The 13,224-nt window shown below is 49.1% G+C and overlaps 1 protein-coding gene across 2 annotated transcripts; it reads left to right on the top strand.

Annotated features, from left to right (window-relative positions):
- The first annotated feature begins 5,330 nt into the window (after positions 1-5,330).
- On the top strand, positions 5,331-7,725 carry LOC125528044 (uncharacterized). Of its 2 annotated transcripts, XM_048692561.2 has the most exons (3): positions 5,331-5,568; positions 5,732-5,873; positions 5,988-7,725. In XM_048692561.2, the coding sequence occupies exons 1-3, from the start codon at positions 5,549-5,551 to the stop codon at positions 7,521-7,523; spliced, it is 1,698 nt and encodes a 565-aa protein (XP_048548518.2). In that variant the 5' UTR covers positions 5,331-5,548; the 3' UTR covers positions 7,524-7,725. The 2 variants fall into 2 exon arrangements, with proteins under 2 accessions (XP_048548518.2, XP_048548517.2); XM_048692560.2 differs by lacking the exon at positions 5,331-5,568 and having other exon boundaries at positions 5,582-5,873.
- Positions 7,726-13,224: the final 5,499 nt, after the last annotated feature.

Genomic DNA, 13,224 nt, shown 5'->3' with positions numbered 1-13,224 from the left:
CGAGAAGGCTCGGCCCTGACTGGAAATAAGCTGGTCCAGATGGGCTGGGCCAGTTCTATCCGGCCGGCAGGCTTTAAGCACCAGGGAGGGAAAACCGGCGCTCACGCGCACCACTCGTGGGCCGCCCATTATGGAGCAGCACCGGTTTTCCATGGTGTTCTCTGGTCGCGGTTGACAGGCCGGTTGGGGTTAACCGGTCAATTCTTGACCGGTTGACCACTGACAATTGACTTTTGTGAAAATTGTATGACTTTTTTTTAAAAAAAAGACAAAAAATGGTTCCGCAAATTCGAGAAATTTCACAGGTTCAAAAAAGTTAACGAATTTAAAAAAAAGCATCTGTTTTAAAAAATAGGAAAAATATTATCAATTTTAAAAAAAACTTCACAAAAACTAAAAAACGATTTTGAAAAAAATCCCAAATTTGGAAAAAATATTGAGTTTAAAAATCACAAGTTTGAAAAAATATCAATTTTGGAAAAAATATCAATTTTGGAAATATTTCATACATTTTATAAAAATATAAAAGAAAACAAAAAATAAAAATAAGAAAACAAAAGGAAAAAACAAACAAAACCGGTCCCAGAAAAATATGGCTGGGAAGCTTCCCAAATTCAGAAAGAGCTCTCTCCCGTTGCACCCCTTAGATGGGTCGGCCCGACCGGAACGCCTTCAACACCGGTTAGCTGACATAGAAGGTGCCAAATAGGATTCAAGAGTGCTATTGTAGCTAATGCAGAATGATGTGTCTGGTTGTTGGTTGACGCCAAGGTTGTATGTCACTCCTACTTGATTCCTAATATGAATCGCCTACTAGCAACAATAGCGAGTCGGCCCATTTTAGCATGGGTGCTCGCTGTGGCCGTAGGTTTGCTTTGTTCTGGCTTATAGCGGTCACTCTAGGGTTCACTCACTTTGGGTTTTTTGTTTTTTCTTTGCTTTTTCTCACTGGTTTCATCGATTCTTACCTTGGTTTCTTTGTTTTCTCAATGGCTTTTTTTTGGTTTTCTTCCTTTGTTCGCTATACTTTGGCTTTCTTTGTTTCCTTTTTGGTTTTCTTCATTTTCTTCACTTTTCCTTGCTTTTCTTTCAGTTTCTTTGTCGCTTTATTTGGTTCCTTTTTCAAAGCATGTCTATTTTTTTTCTTAGTACATAATGTACATTTTTAGAGCACACATGATATATTTTTTTGATAGACGCCTGGACATTTCTTATAACATTCTCCTCACCTAATTCCTGTCCTGGTGGTGTTTCTAGCGTCATCGGCGGACATGTGGAGGTTTGTCTCCGGTGGATCCCGTTTGATTCGATCGGTGTTTGTCTTCGATGGATCCACGTGGATCTGGTCTTTGTTCGTGTGTTTACAGGTTAGATCATTCCGATCTAAACTTCTCTTCAACGGTGGCGGTTGTTGTTTTGGTGCGCTGGTCCTATAGGGCCTTAGCATGATGACTTTCCGACTGTCTACTATAACAAATTTTGCATGGCTCCTGGGAGGGAGGGCCGATGAATGCGGCGTGCCTTCGGCTCGCTTCAGTGATTGTAATCGTCGCTAGGTGGCCTACGGATTTGGGTGTAATTTTTATTATTTCTGGTTTCATTGTACTATCATGATTGATGATGAATAGATTGAAAGTTTTCTTGCAAAAAAAGAATGAACCAAACTCCAAGTGATGGTTACTTTTATATGCTAGAGTCCACGTCACATGAGGAACTCTAAGACAAGAATTTCGGGACGGAGGAGTATATTGTAGCATCTAGATCTTCTTTTCACCTTGTGTAGTTTCATCCTTCAAAAAAGAGAGGCTCAAATTATGAAGCTCACAATCTAGCTAGGTTTGCTTCTTCTTCTTTCCTTTGTGAGGGAGGATTGCTTCTTCTTTAGATAAGGGTACACACATGATGCAGAAAACTCTCTCTAGAAAAAACTAGTGCGGAAAATATACTCCTCCTACTACTACCACCGAGCTGAAAAACTTGAGAACAGACTTAAGAATTTTTTTAAGAAAATTATTATTATTAACAAATTTGGAAAATGTATGCCTGAATTCGTAAATTTAGAAGTATGACCCCGTCGGCCTCACTAAAGATGAAAAGTCATTCTACGGTCTCGCTTAAACTAAAAAGGCACTCTTGGTCTCGCTTAGGCCGAAGAGTAGCACAACTGGGCTACCAGGCCGAAGTTACATGGCCGTCGGCTTAAACCAGGCCGAAGTGCACTATTCGGCTTTCCCGTGACCGAAGAGTCCTTTTCTTCTTCCCACCCTTAAACAATTTAGCGTTTCCGCTCTTTTGAAAACATTTACATATTTTTTAAATATTTAGTTTGCTAATTTTATTAAATAAACATGCAAAAAATGCATCTTACATAACAAATATTCACGTATATACACAAACATGTTCATCATGTATTTGAAAATTTTCACCGCATAGCCAAAAAAGTTTCATCACGTATTCAGAAAAAAAATGTTCATTGCATATCCAAAAATTGTTCACCGTATCATAAGGAATGGTTGTCGCATATTTGAAAAATATTGATCACGTATTTGGTAAAATGCTTGTCATATACTCACAAAATGCTCATCATATGCAAAAAAAGTGTTCATTATAATAAAAAAAAGTGTTCATCATGTATTTATGGAATGTTAGCCGCATATTAAAAAATGTTCATCATGTACTAAAAATGTTCATCATGTACTAAGAAAAAGGTTCAACCTGTATTAAAAGAATGCCATCGAACACTAAAAATATATCATCGTGTATTTGATAAAATGTTAATCTTGTAACCTGAAAATGTCCATCGTGTTTTAAGAAAATGTTTAACCTGTATTCAGAAAACATTATCGTGTATAAAAAATATACTCATCGTGTATTTCAAAAATATATAATCATGTACTAAAAAATATTCATCTTGTATTAAGAAATATTTCAAACCGTATTAAAAAATGTCATTGTACATTAAAATAATATTAATCAAATGGAGGGAGAACAAACAACGCGATGTCACACAAGAATAATATTACTACTGAACGAGCAAACTAAATATTTAAAAATACAAAAAAAGCAGGAGCACTAGATTGGTTGACTGCGGGAAGATAGGTGGACGAAGGGGAAAAAAGACTCTTCAATCATGTAAAAGCCGAAGAGTGCACTTCGGACTAGTTTAGGCTGACGGACATGCAACTTCGGCCCAACAAAAAATGAAGAGTTATTCGGCCTAGTTCTGCCACTCTTTCAGTCTAAGCGAAATCAAAGAGTGCCTTTTCGGCCTAAGCGATAGTGCCTTTTCGGCTTGAGTGAGGCCGACGGGGTCATACTTTTCAAATTTACGGACTAGGGCACACATTTTCCGAATTTGTTAAAAAAATAATATTATTTTATAAAAAAAAAACCAGACTTAAACTCTGACTAGTTCTCTCGACGACAAGTACTGCTTCCCCGTGCACAGGTTTCTAGGAACGATAATGTACTCGGAAACAAACGAACACACGATTGGTATGTATGCGAAGAATCTTCCAGGGTCTGACGTCCGGTTGGGGCTGGCCAAGTCCAACACCTGAAGTAGGAGCACGCCATGCGCGTGCGTGAGACCGGACACTGCCGAACCATCTACTACAGTCTACAGGTTTCTGAAACGACCGTGCGCGTATGATTGGTAGCTTCCGTGCTGTCGACACCGGAAGTTTCAGCTGCCAAGTGCCAACATGGCTCACCTCACCGTCTACTCGATGCATGGTGATCTGATGAGTTGTGTGTTGACGAGTTCTGGGTCTTTATGCGTGTGTTGCCTTTCAATCATGCCAACACCATCATTTACGGTGATCGCAGGCTGACCAACATGATAGGAGAAATTATCATAGCAAGGCGAGTTGTCTGACAAGTTCTGATCGAAAATCTGAGGCCTATTTTTCTCGAGAAGGAAGGACAGGCTCAACATGACATGAGATAGACCATGTTCTAGAGATTGCCATGTTTGAGCAAACTCCGATCCTCGATGGATCTATTTAAGTGGGTCTACTTCTGACACTGACACCTAAATTGTTGGCTTGTGGTTCCGAGAATCACATGGATGCTCTTTTATTTTCCACTCGCGGGTCAACTGACCCTCATGCCCTCATCTGACATGTAGTATAACCGTTGTGAAAATGAAACGTTCAGGTCGACCGAACCCAGGACTTCCGCTGCCGTGGATCCTGAAATTTCAACGCGTCGAGCACCATCGCATGCGCATGCACATGCACATGTTTTTGGCCAAGGTTTCACTGGCAATGTCAAAAGTGGAAAGACGTAAACGACATACTACTATACTTGTATGTTAATTAAGGTCCGGCTACAAGTAGTACGTGGTTATGCACTGATAACTGCTCACACTATGACATGCCGATTTGGTTATGATCCGATCCCTTGCCCTTAACGAGGAGGAGGGTTCCACCTGTGATCAATTTTTCCATCATGGTTGACGCTGTGCCGGCAAATTAACCCTTGTCCACTCCACACCTAGAAAGAGGAGCGAGTCACGACTTTCCCGTTCAGCGCTACGGTTGGAATCGCCCTACCCGGAGCTTCACGTACGTCGTCGGTCGTTGGTGGCCTCGAGATCCATCCACAGTTTTACTCTAGCTCGGGTCGAATCTGTCCAAAGTCTACAATTTCACGGCTTCTCACACTAGTGCTACTCTAGATTAGAGCCATCACGTCAGATTGTTGGGGCATTGATCTTGAGATGACATAGCATGTCATCCACTCCACCGTCCACCGCCACTGCACTAGAAAAGCGACGTCTGCGGTTGGAGTGGGGTATCGCGTCGGAGATGCTGTAATAACACCGGAGCGGCCTGAGAGAGAATGGTCGTACGCCGATCCATGGAGTCGCCGCAGCACAAGGGCCAGCGTGCCAAGGTTGACCCACCAAATCCCAGCACCGGAGCAAACATTGTACGCGGCTCTTGCCATACGCGAGACCAGAATTTTCCGACGGCCCCCACCGAATCAACCCAGTCATTCAGTCAGCGGCAGAAACTTTCGAGTCAGAACTCAGAACCCGAACAAACCGCACCCATGCACGACGCTTGGCGCAACAATCCCCACTACTCCACGCGCCGGTCGGCACGCACCCGGGCATGCCACTGTCACCGATCCGATCAATTCAAACCCAGCCAAAACCCCCACCAATGAGGCCACAAACACCAAGAAGAAGAAAACTTCCGCGGGTTGACCCCTCCCCGCCCCGGCGCCGGCCCGCCCCACGCCCCACGACCCACGACCGCCATTTGCGGCCTCGCCCGCGCCACACGACTTAACTAATCCGACAAGAGCCTCCCGATCAGCGGTGCAGAGCAATATACTACAGCTCCAAGAACTCACTCTCTTTCCGTTGTTAACCCACGACCTCAATCCTCCCCTAATCCAACCAGCGAGCACGACTATTAATCGCGCCCATGTTGCACCGGGCCTTCTTCTAAAATCCGGTTCCCCTGCCACCACTGCCACTGCCACGTCAATTCTTTTTCCTCGGCCCGCGCGCCGCCCGCGTGCCCGCCCGCCCGGGATGCTCTCCTCCATGCCGAGGTGAGCACCCCACTCGGCGGCCATGCGCGCCCCTCCCTCGCCGCCTCAATAAGATCCTTCTTTCGCGCGGCTCCATTCTTTTACTACTGTTTGACTGCAATAGTGTAGTATTTAGTACGTTCCGCGATTCGGGTTCCATGAGCTGGGATTCTCCGCCGTGCAGATCCGGGTCCTTCGAGGCGGGGCTCAGGGCGTCCTCCTCCTCGTCCGTTACGCTCTCCTCCACCCCCAACCCCAAGCCCTCCCCTCGGTTCCACCGCAGCCGCTCCACCGCCGGCGCCTCCAAGGCGCCCCCCTCCCCGGAGGTACGTACCGGCCCTCGCCAATTCATTTCCCCCTTACGTTACCTTCCAAGCCTTTGTCGTAGCCTGATCGCAGGCTTTATTTGCGCTCTGTTTTTAACGGTGGTTCTTGGGCAGAAACGTCGCGGCATCACCGGCGGCGGAGGCGCGATGCCGACGCCCACGCCGGCGCAGCAGCGGGTGGCGCAGCTGGAGGAGGAGCTCAAGAAAGAGCGGGGTGACAAGGATCGGGTGGTGCAGCTCGAGGAGGAGCTGAGGAGCGAGCGGGAGGACAAGGCGCGGGCGGTGGAGGAGCTCGACCAGCTCAGGAGGAGGGATGGCGGCGCGGAGAAGGCGCGGGTTTTGGAGCGGGAGGTGGAGAGGGCCAAGGAGTCGGAGCGCAAGATGCTCGAGTCCCTCATATACCAGACCAAGCAGCTGGAGCAGACCAAGATCAGCCTGGAGGAGGCCAAGCTGGAGATGGCCGCGCTGCAGCAGAGCAACCGGAGCCTCGAGGCCCGGCGCGGCGTCATGGACCAGCGGAGCGTCAAGGACCTCATGTTCGGCGGCGCGGACGACGAGATCAGGGCCCTGCGCGGTGAGCTCCGGGCGGCCATGCAGGGGGAGGAGCGGAGCCGGAAGGCGCTGGACGACCTTTCCCTCGCGCTCTCCGACGTCACCATGGAGGCCAAGCAGGTCAAGCGCTGGCTCTCCGACACGCAGGCCGAGCTGGAGGCCGCCAATGCCGAGGCCGCGCGGCTGCGCGGGGAGCTGGCCGCCGCCGAGACGCGGCTGCGGGAGCAGCACCGCTGCAGGATCGAGGCCGAGGAGTCGGCGGGCGCGTGGGGCGACAAGGAGCGCGTGTTCCTCGACTGCGTGCGCGCCGCCGAGGAGGAGGTGAACCTGGCGCGCCAGGAGAACACCAAGCTGCTGGAGTCGCAGCGCGTGATCCGCGACGAGAACGCGCGCCTCCGCGACATCCTCAAGCAGGCCGTCGGCGAGGCCAACATCGTCAAAGAATCCCTCGAGCTTGCCCGGGCCGAGAACGCGCGGCTCAACGACGTGGTCGCCGAGAAGGAGAGCGCGCTGCAGAGCCTCCGGCAGGAGTACGAGTGCATCAAGGTCAGCGAGGCCGCCGCGCAGGGCAGCCTCAAGGAGCTCAACAGCCTGCTCGCCGCCACGACGACGACGGCGTGCGGCACCCCCGTGTCGTCGGCCACGACCGCGCCCGCGGCGCCGGAGTGCGGCTTCGACCAGCAGCACCTGCCCAACGGGCGCCTCGTCGCCAGCGCCAAGGGGACGCCGGAGACGGCGTCGCGGCGCTGGATGACGGAGAAGCCCAGGACACCGGGCGGGCGGAGCTACTCGATCGGCGAGCCGGGCAAGTTCAAGGGCGTGGGCTACTCGCAGTCGGCGAGGATGGGGAGCCTGAACCCCAAGGACCGGATGTTCGCGTCGCTCAGCAACATGGCCGACCTCAAGTCGGCCGCGGCGGACGCGGCCATGGACGACTACGACGACGACGACGAGTTCGACCACATCGACGAGAGCCACTACGTGGGCATGGAGCACTCCATGAGCGGCAAGAAGAAGCGGCCGATCCTTCGCAAGTTCGGGGATCTCTTCAGGCGGAAAAGCTTCTACAAGGCGAATTTGGCGCCAGTGCACACTTGAATTTGATCGCCCCATTGTAATGTAATGCATCATGTAGTTTTGATTTGTTCATCTAAATACTTACACGACCAATGAGATGTTCTTGCATCTATCTAACTGTTTCCTTCTTTTTGCGCTGAAATTTGGAACGGTTTGTAAAGTCGCTATCACTTGTCCGACTGACACTTTTTAGGCTGAAAGATGAAGAGATTGATGTTTCACATGTCTGATGTACATGCTGGTTGAAAAGATGGCATTTGAAGGGGACACAGTGATGCGATTGGAAGAAGGTGCAGCCCCTGACAAGTCGTAACGTGTTTTTTTTCCTTCTACACGTGAGTTTCTAGAAGCACGAAGGCAAGTCAAATCTCGCCATTTGTCAGTGGCTTAGTGAAGGCAAGTCAAATTTCGCCATTTGTCAGGTGGTTCAGTGCAGGTGCTGTTTACAGTAGTAGTATACCTGATGTTGTTCGTTGGTCAGAAGAAGAATGGACACTGGAACATGATCGGAGCCTTCCTTCCACGTGACAGACATGGCTTTGGAATACATTTTGCCATTCTGGCACCATTATTTTTCCTTCGGTTTGCATGTAATGTCAACATTGCCTGTGTGCATCTTAATTATATAGAGGTCAGGTGTAATTTTTAAAAAAATTAAGTAATCAAGCACCTCTTTTCGAAAAAATGTAATGTCAACAAAATGAACGCATACCAGAAAAAGGTCTCGTTGAATTGTCACTTCTTTACATCTTCCTGATGCCTCCGAGTTCAGCACTCTTACTAGTCCACCCTCTGAATTGTCGCTTCTTTACATCTTCGTTGTTCTCTCTGACTTTAATCTGGATTCACTCGTGTGGTAGCCTCATACAATTTCACATCAAAGGACAAGCAAAACTGTGAGTTATTTACCCAAAACCATCATATTTTGGGCTAGGGTAATGATTTGGTACCACAATTGAACCAGGGCACAAAAAATGTGTAACGCGAAGCACTGATGCTTAAATTTGATCGTGGAAACAGCGAAACCGACAGATGGGGTCCGCCCATCGGGACAACGTGGCATGCCAATCTGGACAATTCGCTAAGGTGAATGTAGGTCCCATCTGTCATACTCACACACCTCCTTTCTCATCTCTATCTTTCTCTCTCTCTCTCCAATCAGCCACACAGAGGACGCCGCCGGTGGCCACGCTCAGGCCGGACCCATGCTGCCTCCACTGCATGGTCGGCCACCACGGCCATCCCCGTCGGCAGCCGACGCCTGACGAGCCGCTCTACCCCGACCATCAACCTTCTCCTCTCATCCAGGGCGCTTTGGTGATGCGTGCCTCGCTGTAACGCCCTCGATGCGGCTATATCTCCCACGTGTCGAAGTACGACTTAGAGGCATAACCGCATTGAAAGCAATGGAACAAGTGAGGTAATCTTCGCACAACCCATGTAATACATAAGGGAAAGAGATACATAGTTGGCTTACAATCGCCACTTCACACAATTACATGAATAAAGCATTACAACATCCAAATACAATCAAGGCCCGACTACGGAACCAAAATAAAAGAAGAACCCCAAATGCGACAAGGTCCCCGATCGACCCCAACTGGGCTCCACTACTGATCAACTAGAACGAAACAACATAAAGGACAAGATCTTCATTGAGCTCCTCCTGAGCTTGGTTGCGTCACCTGCTCGGTAACATCGGCACCTGCAAACTGGTTTTGGAAGTATCTGTGAGTCACGGGGACTCAACAATCTCACACCCTCGCGATCAAGACTATTTAAGCTTATAGGTAGGGTAAAAGGTATGAGGTGGAGCTATAGCAAGCGACTAGCTTATATGGTGGCTAACATACGCAAATTAGAGCGAGAAGAGAAGGCAAAAGCACGGTCGAGAATTTATGATCAAGAAATGATCCTAAAACGACCTACGTCAAGCATAACTCCAACATCGTGTTCACTTCCCGGACTCCGCCGGGAAGAGACCATCGCGGTTACACACGCGGTTGATGTATTTTAATTAAGGTCAACTTCAGGTTTTCTACAACCGGACATTAACAAATTCCCATCTGCTCATAACCGCGGGCACGGCTTTCGAAAGTTCAAATCCCTGCAGGGGTGTCCCAACTTAGCCCATCACAAGCTCTCACAGTCAACGAAGGATATTCCTTCTAGCGGGAAGACCCGATCAGACTCGGAATCCCGGTTACAAGACATTTCGACAAAGATAAAACAAATCCAGCAACACCGCCCGAATGTGCCGACAAATCCCGATAGGAGCTGCACATATCTCGTTCTCAAAGCACACTCAGATGAGCTCTCCATACAACTAAAACCAAACCTCGAGTTTCCCCGAGGGGGCGTTGCACAGGACTCCAGTTTGGACCAACACTCAGAGGAGCACTGGTCCGGGAGGGTTAAAATAATGATGACCCTTGAGTCTGCAGAACCCAAGAGAAAGAAAAAGGCTAGGTGGCGAATGGTAAAACCAATGTTGGGCATTGCTGGAGGAGTTTTATTCAAGGCGAACTGTCAAGGGGTTCCCATTATTACCCAACCGCGTAAGGAACGCAAAATCCGGGAACATAACACCGATATGACGGAAACTAGGGCGGCAAGAGTGGAACAAAACACCAGGCATAAGGCCGAGCCTTCCACCCTTTACCAAGTATATAGATGCATTAATTAAATAAAAGATATTGTGATATCCCAACAAGTAAACAATGTTCCAACAAGGAACGATCTCCATGTTCTAACAAGGAACAAACTTCAATCTTCACCTACAACTAACAACGCTATAAGAGGGGCTGAGCAAAGCGGTAACATAGCCAAACAACGGTTTGCTAGGACAAGGTGGGTTAGAGGCTTGGTTTAACAATATGGGAGGCATGATAAGCGAGTGATAGGTATCGCAGCATAGGCATAGCAAAAGAGCGAGCAACCAGCAAGCAAAGATAGAAGTGATTTCGAGGGTATGATCATCTTGCCTGAAATCCCGCAAGGAAGAAGAACGAGTCCATGAAGAAGACAAACGGACGTAGACGAACGGGTCCTCACAAACGCGACGTTATCGGAACCAACCCGAAGAAGCAACACCGGAAAGAAGCACACAACATAGTAAACAACCAACACATGAACATGGTATGATATGCGGGATGCGGTATGCGATGCATATGCATGATTTGCAAGGGAAAGAAGAACCTGGCCTCAACTTGGAAATCTAAGAGTGCCACTGGAAAGGTGAGGTTATTTCGGTTGAAATCGATATAAAGATCACCGGAATCGGATGCACGGTTTAGAAATGGCAAGCAAAACAAATATGGCACCGGTCTGCGATAAACAGCAAGTGACCCACTAAATGCAACAAGATAAATATGCTACAGCATCCAAACATGGCAACAAAATACATGGCAGGGATCCATTCATAATTCTTAACAAAAGATGAACACCGAGCTACGGCCAATTCATCCATTAACAGGTTCAAACAAGCATGGCAAAAGTGCAATTGGTAAACAGATTTCAGACTTAGTGAAATTAACACTTGCCTAGAATTTCAGATCAGGTAGCACACTTTAGAGCATGAAAACTATATGCTACAGGAATTTAACATGGCAAAGTAAGGCATGGCATGGAGCTACTCAAAGCGCTTAACAAAAGTCCCTTAGTGACCTTGAGCCAAAAGGGATCAGAAAATACAATTGCAAGCATTTGAACATGGCAAAAACATAATCAGATCACAGACTTAGAGAAAAACTGGAGCATGCAAATCAGATATCAAGTGGGCATGTTTACGAACTCGATGCACTCACTACAGAGCATGTCATGACAATCTAAGCATACACCCATCAAGAATACACATTATGCAAGCTAGACATGGCAAGAACAACAACATAGCATGCATGGATCAACTACAACATCCTTGGCAAAATCGCTAACAAGTAGACAATCTGCCCAGATTCACAAAATAGCAAAAGTAGAGCTCGATTGACTCAAGCTAGGGTGCTCCATAAATGCAAACAAAGACATGGATGGATAGGGCACTACAAGATTAACAAAACATCCTTACTGATCAACCTCAAAAGAGGCACGGATCACTAGGAAACAACATGAACATATGGCATATTGATAAGAACAGATCAAGGACTTAGTGGAATTTCTAAGTCCCTAAAATCAGCATTAACGAATGCACCACTTTGCAAGCTTGTGCTAGTCACCACACACATCACAAAAATACATGGATAGAACCTCTGGAAAGATGGCATGGCATATAACAAAACACATGTAGAGCTCATGGGCATATCATGCACACAATAATCATGGCAAAAATGACAAATAGCTATTTCGAGCAGCAGATCTGACAATTAACTCAAATGGCACTCTTCCAACAGCATTTCGGGCATCAAGATGAGCTCAAATGAAAATGACGCAGTGAGATTAAATGATGTGCTCTCTTAGACGAACATTTTGATATGCTACACACATGAATCGGAGTTACGGATACAAAGTTACGACATGATGAACATGGGCATATGAAACATGGAAATCTCGGGAAAAGTCAACGGGACTGGACGAAGCGGGATGGCGAGATCCGGATCGGGAGGGGCCGTTTGGTTCGTGGAACGGGTGGATCTCATCCCACCCGTCCGGATCCGGTGAGGTCGGGGCGGTACCGGAGATGGACGCCGGCGAGGAGCGGCGCGGGTAGCCGGCGAAGGGCGGCGCGGGCAGCCGGGTGCGGCGGCGAGGCAAGGCGCGCGGCGGCGCGCGTAGGCAGCGGCGGCGGCCGGGGGCGAGCGGGGCGGCGCGGTCCGGCGAGGCTCGCCGCCGGCGGGCGGAGCAGGACGCCGGCGCGCGGAAAGGCGGCGACAGCGGGGCCGCCACGGAGCGGTGGCGCGCTTCGGGCGCACGGGAGGCGAGGCGCGGAGGCGCGGCTTGGGCCCGGAGGGCCCCGCGCGGGCCCTTGCGGGCCGGCGGGTGAGGCGCGGCGGCGGAGGCGATAGGCGGCGACAGGTGGCGGATGGTGGTTGGGTGCGGCGGCGGAGATGCTGAGGTGGCGGCTCGCCATTGGTTGGAGCGAGGTGGCAGCGGGCGGCGGACATGTCCGGCTCGGCGCGGACGTGTCCGGCGGCGCGAGAATGAAGAAGACTAGGGTTTTGTCCGTGAATTTTGGGAGGGGAGCACATATTTATAGGTAGAGGGAGCTAGGAGAGTCCAAATGAGGTGCGGTTTCAGCCACGCGGTCATGATCGAACGACCGAGATGATGGAGAGGGTTTTGGTGGGTTTTGGGCCACTTTGGAAGGGTGTTGGGCTGCAACACACACGAGGCCTTTTCGGTCCCTCGGTTAACCGTTGGAGCATCAAACGAAGTCCAAATGTTACGAAACGTGACACGCGGTCTACCGGTAGTAAACCAAGGCCGCTTGAAAAGTCTCGGTCCAATCCGAAAACGTTTAACACCCGCACACGAAAAGAAGGTAGAAAGGACCACCGGAGAAGATAGGAGCGCCGGAATGCAAAACGGACAACGGGGAAAATGCTCGGATGCATGAAACGAACATGTATGCAAATGAAATGCACATGATGACATGATATGCAATGCACGACACGCAAGCAATGACAAAGCAACAACAACAAATAACAGAAAGACACGTGGCACATCGGTCTCGGGGCGTTACACTCGCCCCGAGCAACACCACTCGAGCCGCTTGCTTGCCGGCCGCGGC

Source organism: Triticum urartu, chromosome 2A (genome assembly GCF_056163025.1).
Source record: "Triticum urartu cultivar PI428250 chromosome 2A, HENAU_Tu73, whole genome shotgun sequence".
In the NCBI taxonomy this organism is placed as follows: Eukaryota; Viridiplantae; Streptophyta; class Magnoliopsida; order Poales; family Poaceae; genus Triticum; species Triticum urartu.
Note: the sequence above shows the minus strand (reverse complement) of the source record. Positions and strands in the feature narration are given on the sequence as shown.

Coding starts and splice junctions, on each gene's coding strand:
- LOC125528044 (XM_048692560.2), top strand. CDS start 5,706: ATGAGCTGGGATTCTCCGCCGTGCAGATCCGGGTCCTTCGAGGCGGGG. Junction 5,874..5,987: donor AGGCGCCCCCCTCCCCGGAG/GTACGTACCGGC, acceptor GTTCTTGGGCAG/AAACGTCGCGGCATCACCGG.